Below are 26,545 nucleotides of genomic sequence, written 5' to 3' on the forward strand. Positions count from 1 at the left end.
CTCTGGGATTGTCCCCAAACCCTGACCCAGGGCTGTGCTGGTGGGGTGGGGTCACTGCCATCTCTGGGATTGTCCCCAACCCCTCACCCAGGGCTGTGCTGCTGGGGTGGGGTCACTGCCACCTCTCAGACTGTCCCCAACCCCTGTCCCAGTGTGGCCAGCCCGTTGCAGGGGCTGGGCTGAGCTGGGAGGGTCTGTGTCTCCCTGCCGGCGCACAGTGCCCACCCTGGCACGGGGACATGGGTGACAGTCGTGTCCCCCAGCTGCCACAAGTCCTTCTGGCCAGCCAGGGCAGCAGCAGCAGCATGGGCTGCATATGTCCCTCTGGATTAGGGCCAGCCCAGGAGATGCTTATGCTAATGGGGCTAATCTCCATAATCTTGTCACTCAAATGCCTCCTCTGAGCTGGCAGAGCAGGGGGATTCGGGTTATGTGTGGATGGCAGCAGATAGAAGGGCTCTGGGAGGTGGCACGGACAGGAGGCACATGCAGGGCTCAGGGGCTGTGCCAGGCTGAGTTCAGGAGGTGGTAAAATCCTCCTCCTGCTCCAGGGTGTTACCTTGTCACCCCTCTGTGGCAGGGGGGGACCTGCCATCCAGGGACAGCGGTGCTGGCCTTAAAGCCAGCTCCCTTTGCCCCAGCCTGTGCCTTGGGTTTTTCCTGGTGTGGGTTCTGTGGTTTCACCTGTCAGCTGGGCTCCATCCCTTTAAAAGCCAATTATTTCAGGGCCTGTACATTTCTGTATTTGTGAGTGGTGGTTTTTGTGACTGTCACTTGGGGAAGTACATTTGGCATCATTTGGCAATGAATCAGCATCCAGTTTCCAGCTGGAAAAATCCTTGTGTTGGGAAAAGCAGAGCAAGGGGTCAGTGCTGGGGGATTTTTTGTGCTTTTAGTGTTCTCCTGCCCTGTGCTAAACCCTCCCTGGATGGGGGCGTTACTGATTGAGGTGGACACCCAGGACATGCTGGTTTGTCCCTTAGGCCTTGCTGAGTCCAGGGACCGTGCTGTGTCCCCTGTCCTGTGCCCTGTGCCTGGCACCGGGCTGGCCGGGAAAGGGGCAGGAAAATCCTCATCCCCAGCAGGCAGACAGCTCTAATCCCGAGCAGTATTTCCTGACATGTCTCGCAATCATGGGCTCAGCTCGGGAATGCCCAGCGGGAAGGGGCTGGGGAGCCGTCCCGCTCGGGAATGTCAGCAACGCCGGAGCCCGGGGGTGATAATCCCCGACGGGAATCCCGGCCCTGGAGCTGCTGCCTCTTCCCACCGCGTGCCAAGGGGCATCGCTCCATCTCCTGCTGCCGCAGAAAGGTGCTGCCCGGGGTAAATATCCCTGGCAAGGGGCTGGTGCTGCCAGCCAGACCCACCCCGTGCCCCGGTGGGAGAGAGGGTCTCCATAAAAATGTGATTTCTCAGACTCGTCCTGGGTGGAGCAGCGTGAGAAAGTTTGTGGTTGCATTTTTGGGAAATAAACGCCAGTTAGAATAGCTCCTTTCATCCTGAAGGATCCCACAGTGCTTTATAAATAGATTTGCAAGCCAGGCACAAGGATCACTTCCAGGCACGGGGATGCAGCCGCTTCCTGGGAGAGCGGAGCAGCTGCCGGGAGCTGAGCTGGAGCTCCGGGAACGCTGGAAAAAAACCTCGGTGCAACTTCAAGTGCTGCCTCCTGTGCTTATTTCCATCCTTCCGTTGCTTTACAGGTGGCATTGATAGTTGTAATGGTGATTAACAGCGTCTTTTCAACTCTATTACCCCTCTCTTAAAAAGATTATTTAAAGGAATTATCATTTTTTAGGTGGGATAACTTTTCACCAGCTTCGTGCTCCCACAAATCCACCCAGGGAGAACAGGATGCACAGAGCCTTAATGATCATTACCCTCATCTTCGTGGTGTATTTTTCCTGGTAACTCTGCTAAAATTAAATAACAGTCTGGTTTATTACTTGCCATGGAGAGCACGTTCATGGATCAGCCACTTCTGTCACGTAAAGGCTGAGCCTGCTGCCAGCCAGTGATTGTTCCCCAGTGGAAATGGGAGTGCAAGGAGGGAAAAATCAGTTTCCATTCTCATCTGGATGATTTTTCTCCTGGCTGAGAACTGGAGGTCACTGCCACTGGGTTTGGTGTTCATAGAGGGTTTTTTTAGTTGGTTTGTTTGGGGATTTTTGTTGTTTTGTTATTGTTTTTTTTTTTTTTTTTTTTTTTTTTTAGGTTTTTTTTTTTTGGGGGGGGGGGGTTTTTTTTTGTTTGTTTGTTTGTTTTTTGACAAAAAGGGAGTAAAATCTGATGGGTTTTTCCCATGCTGGACCCCACATGGTGGCTCTTCCTCTGCTGTGTAAATCCGTGGGGTGTGTGGGGAGGGCACTGGGTGGACGTGGGCCCCCACCACCCTCGGGAGGAAGAACCTTCTGATATCCAGAAGGTTCAGAAAGTTCAGAAGGTTCAGCCTGACCCTCCTCTGACCCCATTCCCGCGGGAACACGTGCTGTGGGGAGAACCAGGACAGTTCCTTTGAGCCAGGGGAGAGGTGGCACCTCAGGGTCCCCACCCCGAGCAGGGCTGGGGACCCCGGAGTGTCGCTTCAAAGTTCTTCTAAGCCTTCTGATGTTTACATTCTTGTAATGAGGTCTTTCACGCACTTTTATGTAAATAATTATTGTTTTTACATTCCCCTCTAGAGGAGGAGAAATTTAATGGACTGTTAGTTTGTCCAGCGTCATTGGAGAAGTGGCACTTTCATCCTCCAATCCACTGTCACTTTTGACAGTCTATAAATATTAGAATCATAAAATAAACTTCCCTTCTTCTTACCTTACCATTCCTGCATCCGCGTCGTTTTATTTCGTGTCCCGTGACACCCCCGGAGCCTCCGCGCCGCTCCCGTCCCGCGGCCCCGGGCGCAGCGGGGCCCGGCGGGGCCCGGGGGCCACCTCGTGGTGGCTCGGGGCGATGAGCTCCGGGCCGGGCAGGGAGTCCCGACACCCCGGAGCACGGAGCCGGCACCCCTCTGTCCCGTCTGTAGCAGAGATTGGATCATTTTGGGGAAATCTCGCTAATTCTGTCTCCCCGAGGCTCCGCTGCTCAGGTTCGCTCTAAGGGGCAGAGAATTGCAAATTAAATATTTATGGTCACACTGGGCTTTCTCTTGCCTGCCCCTCCACGGTTATTTCTTTAATAAATTCTTTATTTCTTAATAAATTCACACCGACTGGCTCACTGCTTCCCACTGGCTCCAGCAGAAGATTGTCATTGCATTTACCTTGTGAAAGGTGCAATGATGGAGAGAAACATCTGTCCCCATGACATGAATTTATAGGAGAAAGCTTAAGTTTATCAACAAGCACGACTTGAAACAGAGCAAGGACAAACTCCCTGCAAGCATCAGATTTACCTTAGAAATTAAGGAGAATGAAAAGGTCCTGAAGAGGCTTGGTGATAGGACAGGGGGAACGGTTTTAAATTAAAAGATGGGATGTTTAGATTGGGTATAGGAGGAAATTCTTCCTTGTGAGGGTGGGGAGGCCCTGTCACAGAGGAGGAGTGTCCCAGGCCAGGCTGGAGCCACCAGTGGAAGTGGTGGAAGCTGGAACAGTGGAAGCTGTCCCTGCCATGGCAGGGGTGGGACTGGATGAGCTTTAAAGTCATCCAACCCAAACCTTGCCACAATTCTGTGATTAATTGATGTGGTTTCCTGACTCCCCCAAGTCTGCAGGCAGAGGGAAGTGGGGCTCTGCTGTCCCAGCTCCAGGGGGCCCAGGCTGTGAGCAGGAGCCAGCCCAGCCCTCGCCTCGGGTGAGTAACCAAGGAGGACTCCATGGGAAACCCAGGACCCGAGGCTCCCAAACTGTGCCTCCTCTGGACTGCTGTTTATCTTTGAAATAGCTGCAGGGTCGGGTTACAAAGCAAATATGAATGAAACTAAAGGAAACGGAGCAACGAAATGGGTCAGTCATTTTCCTTTGACCAGATTCCTCTGTGGAGAAAAACTTGGCTTGAAAGGCTCCTTTCCCCAGACGTGCTGAGACCAGCCCAAGCCAGGGGACGCCAAAGCTGGGAAAACCCCACCGAGCAGCAGCAGCTTTGAAGCAGCTTTGATCTGTGCTTACAGGGTCTGTAGGATTTAACTCCCACCCCAAAAACGCCTTGTTAGCTGGGGTGGAGGGTGCAGGATCAGATTCTGGGAGATGCTGCAAGGCCCAGAATGAATCCATTCTCCAAGAGGGAAATCTCACAGCCAACGCTCAGCCAGGAGCGGGGGAAGGCCTCTGCTGCTCTCCAGGTTTCTCAGGGAAACTCAGGACTCAGGGAGAGGCACGGGGAGCTCGACAAGAGTTTTATTTATAAAGCTGCCAGCGCCTGGTGTAGGTTTACTCACTCTCCCATCTGGTGACTGTCACTGCCACCTCCTGACAGACGCTCAGTCTCTTGCTGCTAATGACGTACTTTGATTAGCTGGATCCGCTGCTTCACCCAGCTATTGATCAGCCACGGGGGAAGAACTGCCTATGTAAAACTGGGAGCAGTTTTATTGGCTTGATTAAAAAACCTGAGAGGATTTTATTGATCTCAGAAGGTGCTGAGGTGGCAGAGGTGGAGCAGATGGCTCCTGCTGCAGGGTGGCCTTGCCTGTGTGTAGGGACACGCAGAGGCCACAGCGTGCCCTTCCCTGTCCTGCCCTTCACTGTCCTGTCCCTTTTTAGGACCTGGATTCTTCTTTCTTGTGGTGGCAGCTGCTTGTGGAGGACGTGGTGTAGATCCTGTGTACCATGATGTTCCTTCATCCCTTCCTCAGGGCACACTCCCTGCCTTTTGTGGGACAGCTGGGCGAGAGGGATGGATGTCAGAAAACACATGCTCTTTACTTAGAAAACAGGGATTATCAGGGTGCCTTTTATATCCATAAATGAAATACCTTGATTTCCTGTGACGCTCTAGCAGAAGGAATGCTCACTGGATGTCAGGCAGCTCAAGGGCAGGTTGCACCTCAGTGTAGATCTCTTCTCTTTTAGACTCACCTTTGCTGGATTCTGGGATGAACAGGGACATAGGAGTTAATTTGTTACCATCAGGACATGGCTGAAGATATCAGGCTGATATCAGGCTTTTCTCTTTTTGGACTTGCTTCCCATGCCCTGGTGCTCTCTGTGCTGTGGTGCTGGTTACACCTCTTGCCTTCCTGGGAAGTGGCTGTAGAGGGAGCGATGGTGGATGAGGTGTTGGGCACCAGCAGTCACCCATCCCCAGAGCAGCCCTTTGTCACCTCAGGATGCTCTCAGGGCAGAGAGGAGATGCCAGGCATGGATGGGACACTGTTACTGGTTGAAAAGTGCAATCACAGAATGGTTTGGGTTGGAGGGAACGTGGAAGATCATCTCACTCCACCCCTGCCATGGCCAGGGACACTTTCTACTGTCCCAGCTTGCTCCAGCCTAGCCTGGGACACTGCCAGGGATGGGGCAGCCACAGCTTCTCTGGGCATCCTGTGCCGGGGCATCCCCAGGCTCACAGAGAAGATTTTTTTTTCTTAATATCCAGCCTAACCCTTCTCTCTTCAAACCTGAGCCCATTCCCCCCGTCCTGTCGCTCCACGCTTTTTCCAGCAGTCTTTCCTGTTGTCACCGGAGCGTCACCGGCAACACCGCGACCTGTTGCCATCCCACCTCCGCCTCCAGGACACCGGGGACACAGGCGGTGGCGGGGCCGGGGGTCTCCCGTACCCCTGGGGGACCAACCCCCCCCGGCGCCCCTCGGGCAGCGGCGGGGCCGGTCCGGCGGGCGCAGACTCAGCCCCGGGGCCGCCCCGCCCCGTCCCTCCCCCGGCGGCCGGGGCGCTGACATCAGAGCCGGGCCGGCGGGAGGAGGAGGAGGCGGAGGAGGAGCCGCCGCCGCAGCCGCCGCCGCCGCCGCCGCCCGCCGCTCCCCCGCACGGGCCGCCGCCGTTCCCGGGGAAGGGCGGCCTGCAGATCCGGAAGAATGCCATCACGGACGACTACAAGGTCACCACGCAAGTGCTGGGGCTCGGCATCAACGGGAAAGTTTTGGAGATCTTCAGTAAGAAGAGCGGCGAGAAGTTCGCGCTCAAGGTGCGCGGGGACCCCGCGCCGGGGACCGGGGGGGACGCGGGGACCGCGCGGGCGCGGGGCCGGGAGGGGCCGGGCAGCGGCAGCGGCGCTGCTGACAGTGATGGAAGGTGTCTGCTGCCGGGGAAGGGGGTCCCGGGGGGGGCATCGGCGGCAGCGGGGCCGGCCGGACAATGAGCTGCCGCCCGCCCCTCCGGCCGCGCTTTAATCTCGTCTTTTTCCCCCCATTACGAGCAGCGAGACGCGGCTTTCCAGCTTTGTAGTGGGAAACCAAGCGAAATGACATCTTCGTAGCCCGAGGGGGTTTAGGGGGAGCAGGAGTGGAGAGGAGACCGTGGCCTGGCTGGGATCCCCCCGGGGGATGCACATCTTGGAATGCATCCCCGAGGGTGGGGGGCACTCCGGGGGATCTGGGGTTCCCTCCGTGGGGCGTTCGTGGTGTGTGGTGTGAGCACCCCCAGCTGCTCGCTGTCCCCGTTCCGTGTCCCCTCCCGGCTCTAAAAGCCTGTCTAGAGTCGCCGGCTCTAAAAGCGGCGACTGTCGTGCCCCGCTTCCCACCGGGAATATTTCAGCGTTACGATGTTACCCCTTGTCCCTAACTTGCTTCTCTTTGACAGGCGTGGATAAACAGTGCTACAGGGTGTGTTTGAGCCCGCTCTGGGTGATGCGGCCCTTCCCCTTGTTTTCAAACGAGGTTTTTGGGCAAAGAGGGGAGCGTGTCTCCCTGTCAGCCAGGCTCGGGGAAGTTTGAATGGCTCCTGACACGCCGGGTGACGCGGGAGCAAGGCTGGCTGCTGGCTGGGAGCGCCGTGTTCTCCAGCATCCGTGCAATTTGCGCCCACACATGAGCTGTTCCAATCCTTGGCGTCACCCCGAGAACTGGGAAGGCTAAAAACACCCCACTTAAAGCCATAACCCTCACCTAAACCTGTAACTCCCACCTAAACCCGTAACCCCACTTCTTTTGTGTTTAGAGTTGCCCCTCTGTTGGTGTCTGGGGTTCCTAACCCGAGCGAGGGAACAGAGGTGGGGCTTTAGGGGTACAAGTTGTGCTGCAGGGGTGGTGGGGTGGGCAGGGTATGGTGCTGAATGTCTGTGGTTGAGGAAGTGGGGTCAGTTAGGTGATAGAAGTTTGGCTTTTCCTTCAGAAATGCCGAAGACATTGCTCATGAGCCGCCCCGCGTCGTACTCCGGGGTGACATTGTGTTGTCATCTCGTCGGGTTGAAAATTAGCGAAATCCTCTTCTGTTTTGACAGACGGGCTCCTCCTCGCCTCTGAAGTTGAGTCACATATTTAAAGCACAGATCCCAGCACTTCCCTCTCGCAGCCCTGAAAGAGGAAGGATGGAGGAGGAGGAGGCCGAGGCCGGAGGTTCCTCTGCCCGCCGTGGCTGGGGCACGGGACCGCTGCTGTCACCCTGCCCGTGCCAGAGAGAGGGTCAGGGTTTGTCACGTGTCACACGGGTCCCTTGGCTTCTGAAAACCTCCTGGAGTGCAGGGCTGGGATGTAGGAGGGTGACACAGAGTGTCCATGTGGCTCTTGCGGGGTGAGGAATATTTGACACCCAGTCTCTTGTAGGAAAAGGGATTGTCTTGCCTGTCCCCTGTCCTGGCCTCTCCTGGCGTCCCTGATGGGGAGGGACGAGTTCAGCTGAGTGGTTGGACGTGTCCCTGGCTTCTCAAAGAGCAGCACAGCTGCTACTGTAAGTGATTCCCTCCAGCACCTTCCAAACTGCTCTGCTGGGAGTTTGGCTCTGGGACGAGCCCGTGGGTACTCCTCCTGCCCTCAGGAGTGTGAGCTGCACTGCCTTACTCCATTGGGATGTTTGGACTGAGCTGCAGAGCCCAAACTTGGTGTGGGTGACTGCCCTAGACATGATGTGTGCTGACTTCATTCCCTCCTCGGGTACACAGCCGGGCTGACGTCTCTGCTACAGACCTGTGGAGAGGTATTTGGGTCCAAATTACTCATGGGCTGCAGCAGAGTGGAAAGATGACCTAAAGCAGGATCCACAGAAGTGATTGCATCGAGTTGTCATGTTTCAGATGATGCTTAAAAGAATCCTGATGGCCCATCGCCAGGAGCCACAGCTGAAATCTGTCTGCTGCCTGCTTTGGTTGTGCAGTGAACCTTTCCATTTGAAGTGTCATTCTTTAGGTTTGCTGTTCCAAAATCTTGTATAACAATGCAATCCTTCACTGGAGGGTGAGACATGGTTGTGTCCCTCCCTGATGTGAACGGTGTCTTCTGGTCATCTTGTGCTTCCTCTTGGGTCACGAGCAACTGTTGTGTTGTTAAAGCTCTTCCTCCCAAATCAAGAGGTGCTTTTGGTAAGGGTTTTGCTTAGAGCCACTTTGCTGAAGAGAACTTTTCAGTGCTCCAGGAGAGTTTGAGCTTGGGGAAAGTGTTCTAGCAGCAGTGAAAACATAAGGGCCAATTTTCTTCTCGTTCCAGAGCAATAGTCCATGGCAGAGACACATCATTAAACAAAATGATGCTGTGTGAGAGTTAATGGATGGTAGTTCTGCTTGCTGTGTTGTACCTGGGTGAAAACAAGAGATTCCTCTACATTTCATATAGATTCTTGTTGATCTTTCTGTTTCCAACCCCCAATTTTATTGTATTTTTTTGGTACCTGAAGCATGGCATCCCTGAATTATCTGGTGTGAAGCAGCCACGGATGGTCCCAGTCACCCATGACCTGACCCTGTTTGAAGCTCGATGATCTGCTGCAGGGTGGGAGCAGAAAGCCTGGGGAGAGGTGATGAATGGAGCTGAAACGCCTGGTTCCTTATCCCCTTCTTCCTTGTACCTTGGTGTGATTTATTATTAGGCAAAATTAGGCTTGTAATTTCTGTGGAGGCTGCTGTATGTAGGTCACTGCTGGCCTGACTTGGCAGGGCTGGCTGTGGTCAGGCTGCAGTGGTGGGGCTGGGAGTGAGGGCTCTTTGCCTGCTGCAAATTCCACTTTTAAGACTAATCTTTGGGCTGGCTGCCTTAATTTTACGAGGAAATGGCAGCTAAGCCAGGCTGGAGAGTGGGGACTGGTGTTTCAGGTGATGAGTTTTTCTCTATTGTATGCATTGCATGATGGAGCTCTTTGTGGAGCAGGTTTCCTCTAAAATAAATTAACAGACCTGGCTGCTGACTTCACCTTCAAAGCAGGAGAGCCTCACCTGGACTGGTGAGCTTTAGAAGGGTTGGGGAGCTCAGGGCTGTGAAGGCTGCTCGTGGATTTTTTCTGCAGCATCCTTGGTGCTTTGGGGCGTGTTTGCGAAACTCTCGGTCTCGCTCTTGGCCTCATCTGATAACCCATGAGTGATGGTTCCCCTGGTGGAGAAGGAGGAAGGAGGATGGTGCTTGTGGTTTGCCGTTCTGGGAAGGTGCCTGGTGTGGAATTAGGGCAGGCAGCTCGGAGCTGATGGCTGAGTGAGTTGGTGCAGCCAAAGCACCCTGTGTCCCTCCAAAAATCCATCTGGAAAAACATCCCTGAAGTGAGGGAGGAAATGGAGATCCTGGGCTCGTGCTCATGGGAAACAGCTTGCTGTGTCTGCTGTTCTTCTGTCCCTCTCTCAGTGGAGAGATGTTTTTTTAATTAGCTCTGCCATGTATTTTATATAATCAGAAATGTCTTCGCTGTGGCCTTCTGTGCGAGATGTGGTTGAAAAGCTGTGGAAACTGCAGTGATATCACTGGGACTTTTCCAAAGCTGTGGTTTATTATCTCATTGACCAAAGGAGTCTACTGACTTGGGGTTTGAGTTTGTTTAAACGATTTAGGATTTGCCATAATCTCTGTTAAACACTTCACACATTCTGAGCAGTCAGAGCTAGGACTGTGATGGACTGATAAGGCCGGGAGCAGGGGCTTTCTCTTTGGTACGTGCTCAGGAAGTGGCAGGGCTCTTCCTCTCCATAATGATCTAATGCCATCAGCCGTGGGTCTTGCAAAAGATGTTTCCCATGTTTTCAGAGGCGGGGAGCTGAGATGCAGTGATTTACTGAACGTCAGAGGCGGCACCGGGCTGGGGAGCTGAGCTGCCTGTGGCACGCAGGGTGGGAACACAGCCCCTGCATGTGTGATTTAACAGCCAGATAGCACCAGGTAAAACCATGGTTTTGCCATTCACACTGAGCCCTGCTGGCCTTTGGCAGGATTAGTGCTGTGTGTGCCATCACTTCCACACACAGAGCAGGAAAGCCTCGTTACAGGGCAGTGTTGGTTCACGGGGCTGTGGAGGTGATGTGTGTGCCTTGGGTAGTGAGTGATGGAGCACAGAGGCTGGGCTTTGCCATACTCTGAAACAACCAAAACAGATGGGGCAGAATACCTGAAATAATACCTGAAATAATACTGAAATAATAGCTGAAGCTGTGCAGCCTGAGAGCCAGGTCTCCTGGCATGTTTGGAGCATTTTCAGGTGGTGAAAACTCCTGGAAGGTTCCTGGTGAGGAAGCCTGAAGGATCAGGTTGGCGACTTCTGTCTTCACAGACAGCTGTGGGATGTGCTGTGGTATGTGATGAGATGGAAGAGCTGTTGCTGGGCTGCAGGGCGGTGCAGGTACGTGGGAGGCACCTGGAGGAGCGGCGGGCTCAGGAGTGGCCATTGGGCTGATGCTGTGGCACAGGAGCAGCATCACTCCAGCTTTATGGTCTGCCATCTCCTCAGCCTTCCTGCTGGGCTCCTGAGCCCCACGCCAGGGTGCTCCGAGAGCTTGCCTCTTTCCAAACCCATCCTTTTGCTGTGGTTTTGCTGTCTGCTGAGAAACTGAGTGGGAAGAGCCCTCCTTCCTTCAGAAACCCTTTCCTCCTGCTGGGAGCACAGGCAGCCTCCCGACCTGCAGACGGCCTCGCTGCAGCAGGCAGGCTCCTCTCCAAGCACAACTGGCCCCGCTCGTCTGGCCTCAAGTTGCAGCATTCAGGCAGCATGACCTCACCTCCTGGTTTCCAAGAATAACGTGCTGCCTCCCTTTCTGCCTCCCTTTCTGCCTCCCTTTCTGCCTCCCTTTCTGCCTGCCTCCCCTGTGCTGTGCTGGGGTTGCCTGTGGGGCCAGAGCGGCTGCCACAGCCTGGCATGGGCCAGCTCCATGGCCCTGGCTTGTGCCAGGTGTCCCAGGGAAGAGCCCTCCTTCCTTCAGAAACCCTTTCCTCCTGCTGGGAGCACAGGCAGCCTCCCGACCTGCAGACGGCCTCGCTGCAGCAGGCAGGCTCCTCTCCAAGCACAACTGGCCCCGCTCGTCTGGCCTCAAGTTGCAGCATTCAGGCAGCATGACCTCACCTCCTGGTTTCCAAGAATCCCTTTCTGCCTCCCTTTCTGCCTCCCTTTCTGCCTCCCCTGTGCTGTGCTGGGATTGCCTGTGGGGCCAGGGCAGCTGCCACAGCCTGGCATGGGCCAGCTCCATGGCTCTGGTTTGTGCCAGGTGTCCCAGGTAGCCCCATGCCCACCCCAAACCTGCTCCAGGGCTATGGCTGGTGCCAGGTGTGCCAGTTAGCCCCCTGCCCACCCCAGGCCAGCTCCAGGGCTCTGGCTTGTGCCAGGTGTCCCAGGTAGCCCCCTGCCCACCCCAGGCTGCTCAGTTCCTCTCTGGGCTGCAGAGGTGAGACAGCAGCTGGGGAGGGTCTTCAGGACCTGGCTGATCTTGCAGGCTGATTTTGGAGAAGGGAGAGTTTGAAGCAGGACCAGAGAAATCCCTCCACCACCTCCAAGGCTGGCATGGGAATGTAGCTTGGCCTGACCACTCCCCAAAAAACCAGTTTGGAGCCTTGGCAGTCCCACTGAGTCAGGATCGTGGTCATGTCTGGGGGTGCCAGTGTGGAATTTAACATAACCCTGAGGTCTGTATCCCACTGAAAGTGGGTCCCATCCTCATTGCTGCAAGGTGAAAAAAACCTGCCAGGTTTGGTGGAAGGTGTCCCTGCCCATGGTAGGGGGATTGGAAGGAGGTGACCCTCAAGGTCCCTTCCAACCAAACCATTTGTGACTCTCTTGCTCTCTGAAAATATCTTTTCCTTTCAGCTCTGGCTGGCACAGGGGCTGTGAGTGTGCCCAGTGCCTGGGGCCTCATTTTGGGGAGAGCTCTCAGCTCTGTGGCCCTTCCCCAAAGGAGATGGATGGGGAGCAGCGTGCAGGGCTTGGAGCAAGAGCAGCTCTGAAAGCAGAGAGCTTTAACAGCCTTTTAAACTGTTCTTCCTTTGTACCCCGTGGCTGAGTCATTTCAGAGATTTCAGCCTTTTAAGATCCTACCAATCTGAGGTGGGGGTTACAGGGGCTGGCAGGTTTAATGGCTGCATTAACTCTGCTCCTTTGTGGCCTGGGGAGGGGACTGAGGCACCCAGTCCCCGAGTGCTGCTGGACCTGAGATGACCTGAAACAGAAAGTTTTGCTGGAGGTGCTGTGAGGCACAAAAATGTCACGTGGAGAGTGTCACTGGGAGGGGGACACAGGATCTACTCTGAGCACTCTGGGAGTTCCCCTGTGGCTCCATCTTCACTCTGGTACTGCCAAGGAGGATTCACAGAATCACTGGGTTGGAAGAGATCTTCAAGATCATTGAGTCCAGCCCAGCCCCAACACCTCAACTGAACCCTGGCACTGAGTGCCACATCCAGGCTTTGTTAAACACACCCAGGGATGGTGACTGCACCACCTCCCCAGGCAGCCATTCCAGAACTTTATCACCCTTTGTGTGAAAAACTTTTTCCTAATATCCAGCCTAAATTTCTCTTGGTGCAGCTTGAGGCTGTGTGCCCTGGTTGTGTCAGTTCCTGGAGAAAGCGCCCAGCCCCAGCTGAGCACAGCCACCTTTCAGGAAGGATGGTGGCATCTTCTTGTGGGTGAGGACCTTCCCTCAGTGCTGTGCCAACGTGCCCTGTCCCAGTGGGGAGGGCAGGTGAGCTCTGTGGCTCAGCAGTTGTGCAGCTGGCACAGCCTTTGCTGTCATATGTAATGAGATTATTCAGGCCCTTGGCGTCAGGGCCGCACGTGGTTCCGTGCCTGGCTGCCCTGCAGCCTAAACCAGAGATAAAGTCCAAAATACAAACCCAGATCTGAATGTTCCTGGGGCTCCCAGCCAGGCTGGGGCTTTGCTGCTCTGCTCTTGGTGTCCTTGTCTGGTTTGGCCTATAGACTGGGGATCAGGGGAGGCACGGATTAATTTCCTTTGTCACCATAATTAAGTTTGCTGCTTTGTGCCCTTGGCTGCAGGTGGGTGCCCGTTTTGAGCTCAGCCTTTCCAGCTCTGCTGGCCCCAGAAGATGGGGCTCAGGCAGCTTTGGGGTCACTCTGTGCCTCACACTCTGAGTCAGGCTAAACCTCTGTCACAGCAGGCTGGGACTCCCAGAGTAGATCCTGTGTCCCCCTCCCAGTGACACTCTCCACGTGACATTTTTGTGCCTCACAGCACCTCCAGCAAAACTTTCTGTTTCAGGTTGTCTCAGGTCCAGCAGTGTCACTATAAGACACGAAAAAACACAACGTGAACACGCTGCTGTTTTTGAGGTAAAAAGGGGTAGTTTATTTTCTGATTCCAACATCCTTTCCAGCTCTGCTGGCCCCAGAAGATGGGGCTCAGGCAGCTTTGGGGTCACTCTGTGCCTCACACTCTGAGTCAGGCTAAACCTCTGTCACAGCAGGCTGGGACTCCCAGAGTAAATCCTGTGTCCCCCTCCCAGTGACACTCTCCACGTGACATTTTTGTGCCTCACAGCACCTCCAGCAAAACTTTTTGTTTCAGGTCATCTCAGGTCCAGCAGTGTCACTATAAGACACGAAAAAACACAATGCTAACATGCTGCTGTTTTTGAGGCAAAAAGGGGTAGTTTATTTTCTGATTCCAACATTTATAGATTTCTAAAAGTGACAGTGGATTGGAAGGTGAAAGTGTCACTTCTCTAATGACACTGGGCAAACCAACAATCCATCAAATTTCTCTTCTTCCATAAAAGAATGTAAAACAATAAGTTATTTACAGAAAGTGTGTGAGAAAGTTCGTTACAAGAATGTAAACATCAGAAGGCTTAGAAAATCTTAAAAAATCAAGGTGACACAGCAGCACTCAGGGACTGGGGCCCTTAGTGCTGTCCCTTTCCCAGGGAAGCATCTCCTGGACTGGGAGCATCTTCTGAGCTGGAGCAGCCTGAACAGCCCTGCCCGCTGCCCTGCACCAAGCTGGGCCAGCCTCTCCAAAGGCTCCTCGCATGTCCTGCCAAGTGTGTGTTTTCAGGGAAATGTGGCTGGAACACAGGCCGGGACCGCTGTGGAAATTTGGCAGCGTGTCCCCTTCGGGCTGCAGTTCCAGTAGCGGCAGCTCCTCTCCTCCCGTGCCCCTTGGTGCCGGCGGGAGCTCCGGGGGAATGGGGCTGGAATCCCGGCTATCTGCACCGGGCCGGGTGAAAAGCAGATGCAATCAGGCCCAAACAAACCCGAAAGTATGCGTGTTATGCTCAGCTTAGTCTAACAAGAGCAGTAAATAAAATCAAGAGCAGGGGAGGTGTGTGGCAGCAGGGATGGTTTTGAATTCCAGCGGCAGTGAGCCTTGTGGCATCTCCCAGCTCGGTGTTAGGAACAGCTCAAACTTGTTCTGTCCCCACTTGTTCCAGTGAGCAGCCCACTGTGGGTGTCACTGAGCTGTCACCACGACTCAGTGTGGCCCCCAGAGCCGGGCTGAAGGAGCCTCTGTCACCTGGAGCAGCCTCCTCCGGATCCCCTGGGGCTCTGCTGTGCCTCTCTCTTCCTCTTGGGCCATTTCCCAGCCTGGCTGTGCCTGGCAGATTTGCCGAGGGAGCCCCGGGCAGGCGGTTCTTGCGCAAGAGGCTCTGGGAAGGGCGGGCTTGCCAGGAAGTTTAAACTCAGGTTATCTCCTGGAAGTGATCAGAGCTGTGAATTTGGCATTTTTGGCATGCTACCTCCCATGCCTCCGGCAGAGCAGTGCTGGCACGGGGACAGGGCTGTTTTGGAGAGCCTGGAGGTGTTGCAGTCCTGCTGGGCTCCTGGAGAGAACACCTGCCCCTTGGTGGCCCAGGAGCTTGGAAGAGGTTTGGGAAGCCTTTTGCTTTTGTCCTCAGTGTTTCCCAGGAGGAATGACCCTGCTGTAGTGGAGCAGCACACTGACATCTCCTCTCCATCTCCTCCCACCCTGCTCACTCCACCTCAGAGCTCAGACTCCCAGTCTCTTGTGGTGAGGAAGAGTTGCTGTAAAGAACAGCTCTGCCAGGACATGAGATGTTCCCTGGCTGGTAGAATTCAGCTCCAGGTCCCTGGGAGTTTTGAATGTCCTGGTGGTCCCATTCCCCAGCTGCTTGCTGCTGGAGGAGACAGCCAGCCCTGCGATGCTGGGCTGATGAAAGCTGAGTGAGGAAGATGATGAGGAGATTCTGAATGGGTTAAAATGGGTTGGGTGCCACCGAGCAGCAGCTCGGGCTGGGTGGGAGCCAGAGCTGCTTTTTCCTGGGAGCAGCTCTGAGGTTCTGCCTCAGTCTGGGGTGGCTGTGGGAGGTGATGTTTGAGTGCCTCAGTGCAGTGCTTTGGGGGGATATTCCCACTCCTGGGCCTTGCCTGGAGGAGCTGCAGGTCAGGCATGGCCCTGTGGGTCCAGCTAATGAGAGCAAGGAGAGGGTTTAGGAAGCTCAGCACATCCCTTTAGCTCAGTTTTGCCAGGCTCTGGCAGTAAGGGCAGCGTGTTCTTAGCAGGTCAGGCACCTCTGGTTTGACCTTTCATGTTTCCTTCTCCTCAAAGATTGTCCTGGAACAACCAGGCACACGTCACTGCAGCAGGGTTGGCCTGGGCCATGGTGCTGATGCTTGGAGGGTTTTAGTGACTGAGCTGCTGACCATCACATCTGGATCTTGTACCCACCTCGAATGCAGCCCTGGAAAAACAATTTACAGAATGACCAGGTTGGAAGAGACCTTCAAGATCATCAAGTCCAACCCAGCCCCAGCACCCCAACTAAACCCTGGCACCCAGTGCCACATCCAGGCTTGGTTGTTTTTTTTTAAGCCTTGCCCTGTGTGGGAGGTGGGGGCAGTGCAGTGAGGGTGCTCCTCAAGGCCCCATTTCTGTAAGGAAAGAAGGCTGTGCTGCCTGAGGTGCTGCTGTGGGGCCGTGCCAGCCCCGCTGCCCCCGCAGTGCCCCGGGCTCTGCTGCAGGGCTGGCGTGGGGGGCGCGGGGGCTGCGAGCCCACCAGAGCCACACAAAGGCTGCCCTGTCTGCTCTTCGGCTTCCCCCAGCCCTGAGCTCTTCTCGTGAATAAGTGGGATTGAAAAAGCTTAAATTCATGCAAAGCAGGGCCCAGGAGCCCCCGGCTGACCCGGAGGGAGCAGCTGCCCCCTGCTCACCCCGCAGCCGGGGATCCCGGGTAACTGCCCTGGGATGAGGGAGTGTGTGAGGCTGGCTGGGAGCAGGGGTTCCTCTTAAAAGCTGCCCAAGGAGAGCAGGCTGTTTGCCAAGGGAGCAGCAGTAGCTGCAGGAGGAGATTTTTCTGTTGGTTTGTTTAAATGTCCGTGCGTTTATCCTTTTATCGCGTCTCCGTTTTAATCTAGCAGGCAGAATGAGTGCAAACCACTTGCTGCCTGTGGGATTTGATAGGAAATCAAATAGCCTGCTGGTAAACACTGTCAAGCAGTGGGGTACTGAGCATCCGTGGGAGGATCAGTGACTCTTTCCTGTGACTTCTCCACACGTGTTTTTGCTGTATATTGAAAAAGTAAGAGTACAAAACTGGATCAGGTTTTGATGGGGCTCTGAGCAGCCTGGTCTGGTGGAAGGTGTCCCTGCCCATGGCAGGAGTTGGAATGAGATGATCTTTAGGGTTCCTTTTAACCCAAACCACTCCATGGTTCAGTGACTCATTGCTCTGCCTTGAGCCCAGCCTCCGTAACACCAACAGCGGGGAGATTTCCCCCCTGGTATTTTTAGAAGTTTGTGCCCCCAGGCACTTTGTAGTGAGTTTTTCACACTTGTTGGCCGAGGTGTTTCGAGGTGATGGTGCTGACTGGTACCCTGCTGGTCCAGGCTCTGTCCCAGCTCCACCAAACCTCCCCAGCCCTGGGGCCACACGGCTGCTGCTGCCAACAGGTGCTGTGGAGGCTCCTGGGGCTGCCAGAAGCCTGCAGGGAGCTGAGAATAGCCACCATGTCCTGAGAGCTTTAATGTGGTGCCAGCAGGATGCAGAGAAGGGCTTTTTTAAAAATAGAAACACAACTGTGTTTTCCTGCTGGCTGAAGGAGTCTCGGGGTGGCTGCTGGAGGAGGAGAGCCCTGCTTGGCTCCTGGGTTGGCAGGAGGCTCTCAGGTTTTCACTGCATTGCTTCAGAGCCCAGGATTTCCCCTAAAATGCTGCCTGCTGTAGGTAAAGTGGGAGTGCACAGCCTTAGGCAGTGCTGGGTCTCGAGCCTGGGGTGTTGCTTGGCTCTTCACCCGCGTGGGTTGGTGGCAAACGGGGGTTTCCACCAGCTCTCTGCAGCTCCTGCTGGCTGCTGGGGCTGTACAAACAGTGTGATGGGAGCAGGATGAGGAGGGAGGCCTGTGGGGCAGGGACAGCCTGGAGACTGCACTGAGAGCGCTGGGGAGATGGCAGAGGAGAGGCTGAGGGGGATGTGTGCCCCTGGCCAGCTCTGGATCACCCAGCGGGGTTCAGTCCCCTCTTGTCCCTCTGCCCCTTCACTGCCATCCCCCCTCCTGACAGCATGGGGGCTGGTGGTGACAGAGGTTTGTGGCTGCTGTGCCATGTGAGGGGAGCAGGAGGAGGAGGAGGAGGAGGAGGGCTGTTGGTGGCCGTGGGGCCCCTGCCTCTCTGAGCACCTGCGCACACAAAGCCCTGTTATGAAACCCCTGAGCTGCTCCTGGCCCAGCCTTTTCCTGCTCCCAGCACTCTGGCAGCCTCCAGGCCGGCGTGGGCACGGTGCCTGCTGTGGGCTCTGTGAGCCCAGCCCCCTGGCACTGCCAAGGTGGGTCCCTGCAGCCGGGGGGATGCTCTGCTCTGCGTCCCTGCCGAGCTGCACAAACCGGGCTGATCTCAGCAAGGTGTTTGCTGTGCCCTGGTGTTGACAGAGCCATGGCAGGGGTGAAACTGTGTTAAACAAACAGCTGAGGAAGATAGGATGATGCAAAACGGGGCTGTCGTCACCGAGCTTCGGGGCTGCGTAAATGAAACCCTCCTCAGGCTTGGCACTGGTGGAGGAAACACGTCCCAAGGCCATCCTGCTCCCAGTGCCAGGGGTGAGTGGCACTTCAGGAGGGGCTGGCCTTGATGCAGCTTTGTGTTTCAGTTGTTTTTTTTTTTTGTCTTTCTTTAAATATACATGTATTTATGCTGCACAAAGATCTGTGTTGAGAGGGCGCAGGCAGGATCCCCGTGCTGGGGGGTTGGTGGCAGCCTCTCTTCTGTCCTGCCCATGGGCTGAACCCTGAGAAATCTCATTTTTGGGCAGAGCTCAAGCCCAGGAGCTGCTGGGAAGCAGTGAGTGTTGTGGGGCTTCTTCTGGCAGGGCCTCACAGCTGCTCTGCTTGCAGGCGTGGGTCTGGGCCTCTCCCCAAAATCACTTCCAGCTGAAACGTTTAGGGAATGGGTGTGCACATCCAGAAATAAGAGCAGTTCTGGGATGTAGGTGTGGGGGATCCAGAGCTGTCCCTGGGATCAGAGGTAGCGGGAAGGTCAGGCAGGGTTGTCCCCAGGTTGGTGGCAGGCTGGTGGGGCCAGGACCCAGAGAGATGCTCTGGGGTCCCTCTGACGTGAGGGGAAGCCCCTGGCTGTGGGTCTGGGGCTGCTGGAGCAGCACCATGCAGTGCTGCTGATAAGGGGTTTTTTCAAGCTCTGCCTGTGGGAGGGAAGCACAGAGGCCATAGGTCAGCCCTGAGTTAATGGTTTACATCAGTGTTTACTTGGGTATTAATCACACCTGCGAATATCAACCACTTCCTATCATAAAAGCACATGTGTGCTTTTCCGTTCGTGCTGCTGTAAGCTCCGAGAGCAAACCTGGCAAGGAGAGGGGTGGGGAGGAGGAGCTGACCCCGGCCCTCAGCTCCTCACAGAGGGGGAAGGTGGAGGTGCTGTGTGTGGCTGGGAAGATCTCTGCCCTTCCCATGGCTCCTCATTTCCCTTTCACTTTGTGTTGTGTGGATGGAAGGCCCTGGCAGAGGCAGAAGAGCTGTGTGGGATCAGGGGTTTGGTTTGCAGAGAGCATCTGAGCATCCGTGCCCTGAATGGCTCCATTCAGAGCTGGGCTGTGCCTTCTTCTGGCCCCAAGGCCCCTTCCCTGCTCCAGCCCTGCTGTGGTGGCTCCTGGTGGGCAGTGACATTTGTTGGTCTTTAGACAGGGATGGGATGGGATGGGCTGGGTTGGAGCGTTTTGGCCATTGTGACCCCGTTTGTCCCTGTGGGGTTCACGGGGAGGTCCTGGCAGGGTGGTGGCTCTGTCACTCCAGCACAGCAGGACATGGGACCTCGTGACCGTGGCTCGTGCCTGGGCTGCTCCTGCTCCTCACTCCTGGAGAGATGAGCATGGGGTGAGTCAGCCAAACCCAGCACTGGCTGCTGCTGAGGGCTGGAAGGAAGGGGAGGCTCCCAAAACAAAAACATGGGACTGAATAGGCCCCTAATTTTGTTTTTCTCAGATAAATGAAGCCGACACTCTTTATTTGTCTCCTTTAAACACCAGCCCCAGCCTGTTGCTGGGTGTGAGTCAGCGGGGATGCTTCGTGCTGCTGCCTTGTTGCCATTTACCTGCTCTGACTTTTTCCTGTGAGTTTTACAGCCCCTTCCCACCCACCTCCATCTCCTCCCTCCAGCCACATCCCCAACGCCTCCACCACGCTGGGACCCTTCCCTCAGCATCCAGGGTGCTGCTCCTGGATCCCCACTTGGACATTTCATCTCCAGGACGTGCCGAGAACATTTCTGCTGCTGGGAAATGGGGCTGGCCGGGCGGGGGGCACGGGCCCCTGGCAGGTGGCTCTTATTTAAACCCAGGCCTCTCTTCTGCTCCTCGCCTTTGTGTGCCTCGAGAGGCTTTTGTTGCCGCCTGAAAAGGCTCAATGGCTGCTGCATCTGTCGCAGGGGGAGAGAAATGCTCAGCAGATGCCCCGGGCCGGGGGGCTGCGGGGCGGGGGGTGCCGAGCATCGCCCACCGGGCAGGGACCCCACGAGGAGGGGAGCACAGGAGGGGACCCGGGGCTTGTGCAACGCTGGCGGGCGAGCGAGGCTCTTGTGAAAGCGCCGTGTGAGGGCTGCCTCTTCCTCGGCCAGTCTGCATCTCCGCCCCGTTGCGACACCGGCCGCAGGAGTGGCAAGAGCGCGCTGCCACATCTGCCCCCGCTGCCACATCTGCCCCCTCTGCCACATCTGCCCCTGCTGTGACATCTGCCCCACATCTGCTGCCACATCTGCCCCCGCTGCCACATCTGCCTCCCTCTGCCACATCTGCTCCTGCTGCCACATCTGCCCCGCTGCCACATCTGCCTCCACTGCCCCTTCTGCCACATCTGTCCCCGTTGCAACATCTGCTCCTCCTGCCACATCTGCCTCCCTCCACATCTGCCCCCTCCGCATCTGCCCCTGCTGCCACATCTGCCTCCCTCCGCGCCGCTCCTGGCAGGGTTTTTAGCTGTCCCCTGGCTCTCGCAGCCTCTTCACGCCTGGCTGGCTGCTCGGCTGGGCTGTGCAGTCAGTCGGGAGGCTCTCCCCAGCTCCGGGTGTTCCTCGGAGCGCTGCGATCATTCAGGCTGGGAGAATGCAGCCGAGCAGCTCCAGCTCTGTGTGTGTGTCTGTGTGTGTGTGTGTGTGTGTGTGTGTGTGTGTGTGCTTGCCTCTGCTCGGCCTCGCTTGCCTCTCCTGTCTAGCTCTTTCTCATCTAAACAATCTTCTCTTGATGGGATCCTTTCTCCAACCTTTCCGTTCGAGGATGGAGCCGATCGTGTGGGTCGGAGACTCAGCATCCACCCGGCTCTGGTGGCACTGCCCCATCCCTCTGCAAGGTGGGTAGCTGCTGCCTGCTGCTGTCACCTGGCAAACCACCTTGGCTGAAGGCAGGAGCAGAGCCACCCTCCCAGAGCCATCCTGGGCTGGCAGGACGGGGCACGCTGCGGGCAGGATGCTGCTGGACCCACTCTGCTCCTCCTCCGGACACGTCACCTCAGCTGCTGGCTTTCCCCGGGCAAAACAAACGTGAGGATGAGGCTTTCACCTCTTCTGTTAGGGCTTCAGACTCTTTCTGTGGCTCTTTGGGCGTGGGCAGAGCAGAAATGAAGCCCAGCTTGGGAAAGTCCCGTCACCAGGGCAGCGGGGCAGGTTGTGGTGGGTGTAAGCAGCGGGGATGGGGTTAATGTAAAGATTTATGTAAGAGCCACGATGATGTGGGGGAGGCTTCCTGAGCTGCACGTTTAATTGTTACTGCCTTGTGGTTCAGCCATGAATTTCCCTCTGTTTGGTAACACAATTCCTCTCAGGGGCTCTGGGACTCGTGATTTTATTTCTCTTTTGTAGCTCATAAACAGCAAAAGCGGAACCAAGCTTTGCTGCTTCCACGTCCTTCTGCTGCCCTCTCCCTCCCAGCCGTGTCTGGGGTGGCTTTGGGCTCATTACCTGTGGGCTCCCCAAATATTCTGGCATTACAGGCTCAGCTCAATGCAGGGAGAGCTGGGAACAGCCTGTGCAAAGCATCCAGCACTGGCCCTACAAATGTGTAAAGCAGCTGACGCCAGTTGGCAGCGAGTTTGCAGGGGAAGATTAGAAGAGGAAAATCCTTTGAAGAGAAACCCTTTTGCTTTATTAGGAAAAAATGCTCCTTGCCCTGTGCTAGCCGGGTCAGGGGAATCCAAAGCCTGCGTGTGTGTTCCAGGCAGGGGGAAGCTCTGCTTTGCTTCCCTGCTGATAATTTGGGGGATGACAGCCTGCCTCTCTTCGCTGTAGGTTTATTCTTACTGCAACTCAAGAAGAGTTTCTTTTAACCCCTGTGGTGCAGACAGGTTCTGAGGGGGGCTGCTGGGGGTGGTTTGGGGCCTGGGTACAACGCCCTGTTGAAGGGGTGGGTGCTGCAAGGCCTGTGCTGTTCTGCTGGGGACTGAGGAGAATAGAGTGGGATCAAAATACACATGGAAATAAAACCACCCTGCCCGCAAGGGCAGCTGGAGAGCCCGGGGTGAGCGTGGGGCAGCCCTGGAAAATGGACAGCTCAACACCCCAGTGGGAGCCTGATCCTCACTTTCCATGGAAATTGCCCGTGGGAGGTGAGTTTTCCCTCCTGCAGGGATGTCTTGCCCGTCTGAGTGTGCTTGGCTCGCCGAGGGGCAGCAGAGTTTGGGGCTGGGGTGGCACCCACAGCCAGGAGGGACAGTGGGACAGGAGGGACAGTGGGACAGTGTCCTCAGCGACCTCCTGCCATGCCAGGGGAGGAGGGAGCTTCCTTTTCCAACCTGTCGTGACTCATGGAGCACCATCCCAGGAGGAGGCGGCGAGACTGAATCAGTGGTGCCTGAGGACACGCTGGGAGAGGAACGTGAGCGTGGGTGGCTCCAGCCCCTGCTTTGCTCCAGAGCTTTCCTTCCTTCCTTCCCCGTGCCCACCCACCTGTGCTGTGCTTGTCCTGAGCTGATGGGGGCCAAATTCTGCTGCGTGTGGTGCTGAGCTGATTTTTGATGCCTGCTGGAGCCTGGATTTGGGTTTGGCTTTGCTCAGAGAGGTGCTGTTCCCCTGCAGAAGCCCTGATGAGCTGTTTTGTTTTCAGGAGCTGCTTCTAGGGTTTGTGTTTCCAAGGTGGGGAAGAGCCCAGAGGTGCTGCTGGAGCTCGTGAGGAGCCTTTGCTGCTCTCGGGGTCCTGAGCACATCAGGCTGGGCTGTGCCATCCTCTGATGGCAGCAGTGTGGGGGCTCTAATGAAGCTAATGAGGGCGTTTAGAGGAGCACAGAACTAATTTCTCTCGCAGCATGGAAAGGCTCCTGGGGGAGCTGGGCTGAGCCAAGGCACAGGATGGCAGCAAACGCTGTCTGCCCAAATCTCAGAGGTGTCAGACTGCTGGGAGGGGAGCTGGAATGCGGCTGAAAGCTGAATTTCCTCCCTAATTGCCAGCAGGGTGGAGTGGCTCTTTCCTTGCTCCCGCTCCTTTCCTGCAGGGAGGTGCCCCAGTGGGAAGCAGGGATGGGATGGGGCAGAGCTCTGGGCTGGCACAGCTCTCCTGGCTGTCCCCTGTCCCCTGCGATGCCGAAGGGACCCTGGGGTGCTCTGTGACAGTGAGCTGATGTCTGGAGATGTGCAGTGGCTGCAGATCTGAGCACCTGGAGCACCCAGCAGAGGGATGCAGCTCCTCCTGCCTGACTGCTGCCCGGATCTGCTCGGAGGTGGTGGCAGAGCTTCTCCACGGCGCTGCCCTTGTGCCCTGCCGGGGACACTTGTGTAACTCGGGATCCGGTTACTGCCCTCGGGCTGGGAGCCCTCCTCTCCGGCAGGAGCAGGCAGGAAGGGCAGCGTTTTCCCTCTGAAATAATGAACAGTTGGATCCCCAAGAAGCCCTTCTTTGGAAGGGGAGCAGGAGGTAAGAGCTGGAAAAGCCGAACTGAGAGCAGCTGTCTGCTGCAGTTCAGCAGCTTGGCCATTGAAGGGTTAACCCTGGCTGTGCTCCAGATTACCGAGTTGCAAAATCAGCTGGGGTGGGATGGGGGCATTCATCCTTGCTGAAGCTCAGGGGAAACACGAGGTGATTTTCCCATCCCAGCCTCCTTGTTGGGAGCCAGGAAATACAAATCCTGCCTCAGCCAGAGGCTGAACTGGGGACATGGGCAGCGTTGTCACACCCCAAACACCTTGGATACGGACAGGACATCACCCACCCCAGCTTTCACCGCTGGCTGGGGAGTGGGAGGGAAGGTTGGCAGCTCTGGGAGCTGCTGGCTCCCACCTGAAGAGGACAGACTGGGGCAGTGCTGCTCTTGCCCCACTGCTGTGCCATGCTTGGCACATTCCTGGCACCCCAGGGCAGGAGCTTTGGGGTGCTGCTGGGGCTGTGGGCTGCCTCTGCCATGGCTTGCCTGTCGGATTATGCTCTTTTCTGACCCAGAGATGGGGCAACTGAGAGGTGTTTTAAAAACTTTTATTCCATTTTCAGTCTCACGTGAAGGGTGAGACAGCACATGTGTTACAATTCACACCATCACAATCAGAAGCCAACTATTTCCTGATTACAATACACTATAAGTGTTTCTTGGCTTATCAGCTTTCTTAATGGCATTAAATATATTGAGAGTTCATTAAAATCATAGAGGAAATATTCTTACAACCTGACAGTGTTAGGTCATAAGAGTCAATTATACTTTCCACCTCCTTCCTGCAGCAGCAGCGGGGAGTGCATCTGGCCTTCAGCTCCCCCTCACACCGCTGCCACTGGGAACATTTCCTAAATTAACCAAATCATTGCCTTAATGAGGCCTAATCTGCTCCTCTGGAAGCCTCTCCATCACCTGTCCATGCAAAGCCAGCAGGGGATGGAGGGAGCAGCTGGATCACAGCTGGGTGTTCTGAGAACCCCGGGGCAGCTCTTTGCTCCCAGGGCTTGTCTGGGTACAAAAACAAACGTCAGGGCCCTGCTGGTGCAGGTAATGGAGGCTGCTGCCTCCTACTTCATTAGAAATCCAATTAATCTCCTATAAAAGCACTCAGAGTGACCTCTAAAAATGGGATGTATTTTGCTGTACCTCTGCTGTTTGTCTTTGTGCAGGATGATGTTAACTAGCTGCTTCCTGCTGGTCCATTTTCCCGGTGCATAATTACAAATTGTTTTGTTTTTCTCTTTTCTCTTCAGCTTCCTGGCTCCCCACGCCAGGCTCTTCAGAGTGGGGCTGCAAATAGCCAGGCTTTTCTGCAGTGCCCTCTGCATGGCTCCTCGGGGGGCTGGTGTTGCTCTTGCTTATGGTTTTGGCTTCTGCAGGATGTAGTTTTTAGGGTAATTAAGCAATAGAGGAACAAGGAGAGGGTGTCCAACCTCCTGCCCTGTCTTCCTTTGCCCTGAGGCTGCCGGTGTGAGCGATGTCAAGTTGTGCAAAGGTTGGCTTTGGGCACTTTGCTCCTTGCAGAGCTTCTGGTGGTTGGGTGCCAGCAGCCTCCCACAGGTTCCCACAGGTTTCCTCTGCCTGGGGAGGTGGGAGAGGTGTGACCAGAGCTGGGGATGGTGTTACGGGTGGGTGGCTGAAGGGCACAGCCTGTCTGTGCCTTTCCCCGTGGCAAAGGACAGCTGCTGCTCTAGGCAGGGCTACTCTGCCAGGGCAGCACCATCAGTGAGTGTTTCATCTGGAAACGGGCACTGTGTGGGTTTTGGGAGTTAATTATTGTTTCTGTGAGATCCCCACTGTCACCGTCATATTTTCTGGAAAAATCCCTTGCCCAGGATTTCTCTCCTGGGAAGCTGAGAAGCCTCAAAGAAAAATGAAAACAATATTATCTCATTTGCTTCTCCTGTGTTTTGCTGTTTTGGGATGTGGTTGGAGATTGTTTATCCAACAGGTGATTGTTTCATTAGTTTCATGTGAATTGTTTTTACTTATTGGCCAACTCCAGCCAGCTGTGTCGGATTCTCTGAAGAGAGAGTCACGGGTTTTTCTTTAGTGTCCTTTAGCCTTCTGTCTGGATCCTTTCTCTGTTCTTTAGTATAGTTTTAGTATAGCATTCTTTAACATAATATAGATCATAAAATAATAAATTAGCCTTCTAAGAACATGGAGTCAGACCATCATTTTCCTCCCTTTGACGGGGTCTCAGAAAACACTACACCCCACTGTGCTGAGAGCCCCCCTGGTCCTGCAGAGCATCCCAGGGCTGGTGCTCCTCTGCTCCTGGGGAGAGCTCAGAGGGGTCAGAAGGACTTTTCTGTCTAAATCTTGGTAAAATGACCAAACCTGCTGTTTCCTGCAGGGTGGGGGTGTGTTTCCACATCCCCCTGCTCACTCTGCTCCAAGGGGCAGAGCTGCTCCAGAGGCTGAGCCCGGCCCCAAAGGCTGCTGGAGAGAGGAAGGAAAATGAACTGTGCTCAAGATAGACACGTTTGTTGTTCTATATTTAGGAACACAATAATTAAGGCTGGCTGTTTACCCTGACAAACATCATAACTAATAGTCTATGGCAGACAAACAAATCCTTCCTGCACCTGGGAACTCTGAGCTGTCTTTGGGAAGGGCAGGGGGCTCATTAAAGAGCTGTAATTTAGGGAACATATGGATGTTTGCTGTGTTCCCTCCCTAGGCACGGGTGCTGGTGGGCTCTGAATTTGTGGTGAGGGAGCTTTTGTGGTCTGGAGGGTCCCGTGGAGCAGCAGGCTGGGAAATGATGGGGGCAGCAAAGCAAAGTTGAGGGTGAGGATGCTCGGTGGCACCCAGGGGTGCAGAATGGCTCATAAGTGCAGCAGATCTTGCTGGTGGGGCACTGGGAGGTGGCAGGCAGACCGAATAAGCTTTTATGAACCTCGGGAGGAAGGGCAAGCC

The 26,545-nt window shown here is 55.5% G+C and overlaps 1 protein-coding gene across 1 annotated transcript in view; it reads left to right on the top strand.

Moving 5' to 3' along the window:
* Positions 1-3,943: 3,943 nt before the first annotated feature.
* MAPKAPK2 (MAPK activated protein kinase 2) overlaps positions 3,944-26,545 on the top strand; it is a 31,367-nt gene continuing 8,765 nt past the window's right edge. Inside the window, exons 1-2 of the mRNA XM_041422522.1 lie at positions 3,944-3,947; positions 5,566-6,086. Of these exons, the coding sequence (XP_041278456.1) occupies positions 3,944-3,947; positions 5,566-6,086 (525 nt within the window). The remainder of the gene's footprint in view (positions 3,948-5,565; positions 6,087-26,545) is intronic.

This window comes from Onychostruthus taczanowskii, unplaced genomic scaffold, assembly GCF_017590055.1.
Source record: "Onychostruthus taczanowskii isolate IOZ18803 unplaced genomic scaffold, ASM1759005v1 scaffold74, whole genome shotgun sequence".
NCBI classification, from domain to species: Eukaryota; Metazoa; Chordata; class Aves; order Passeriformes; family Passeridae; genus Onychostruthus; species Onychostruthus taczanowskii.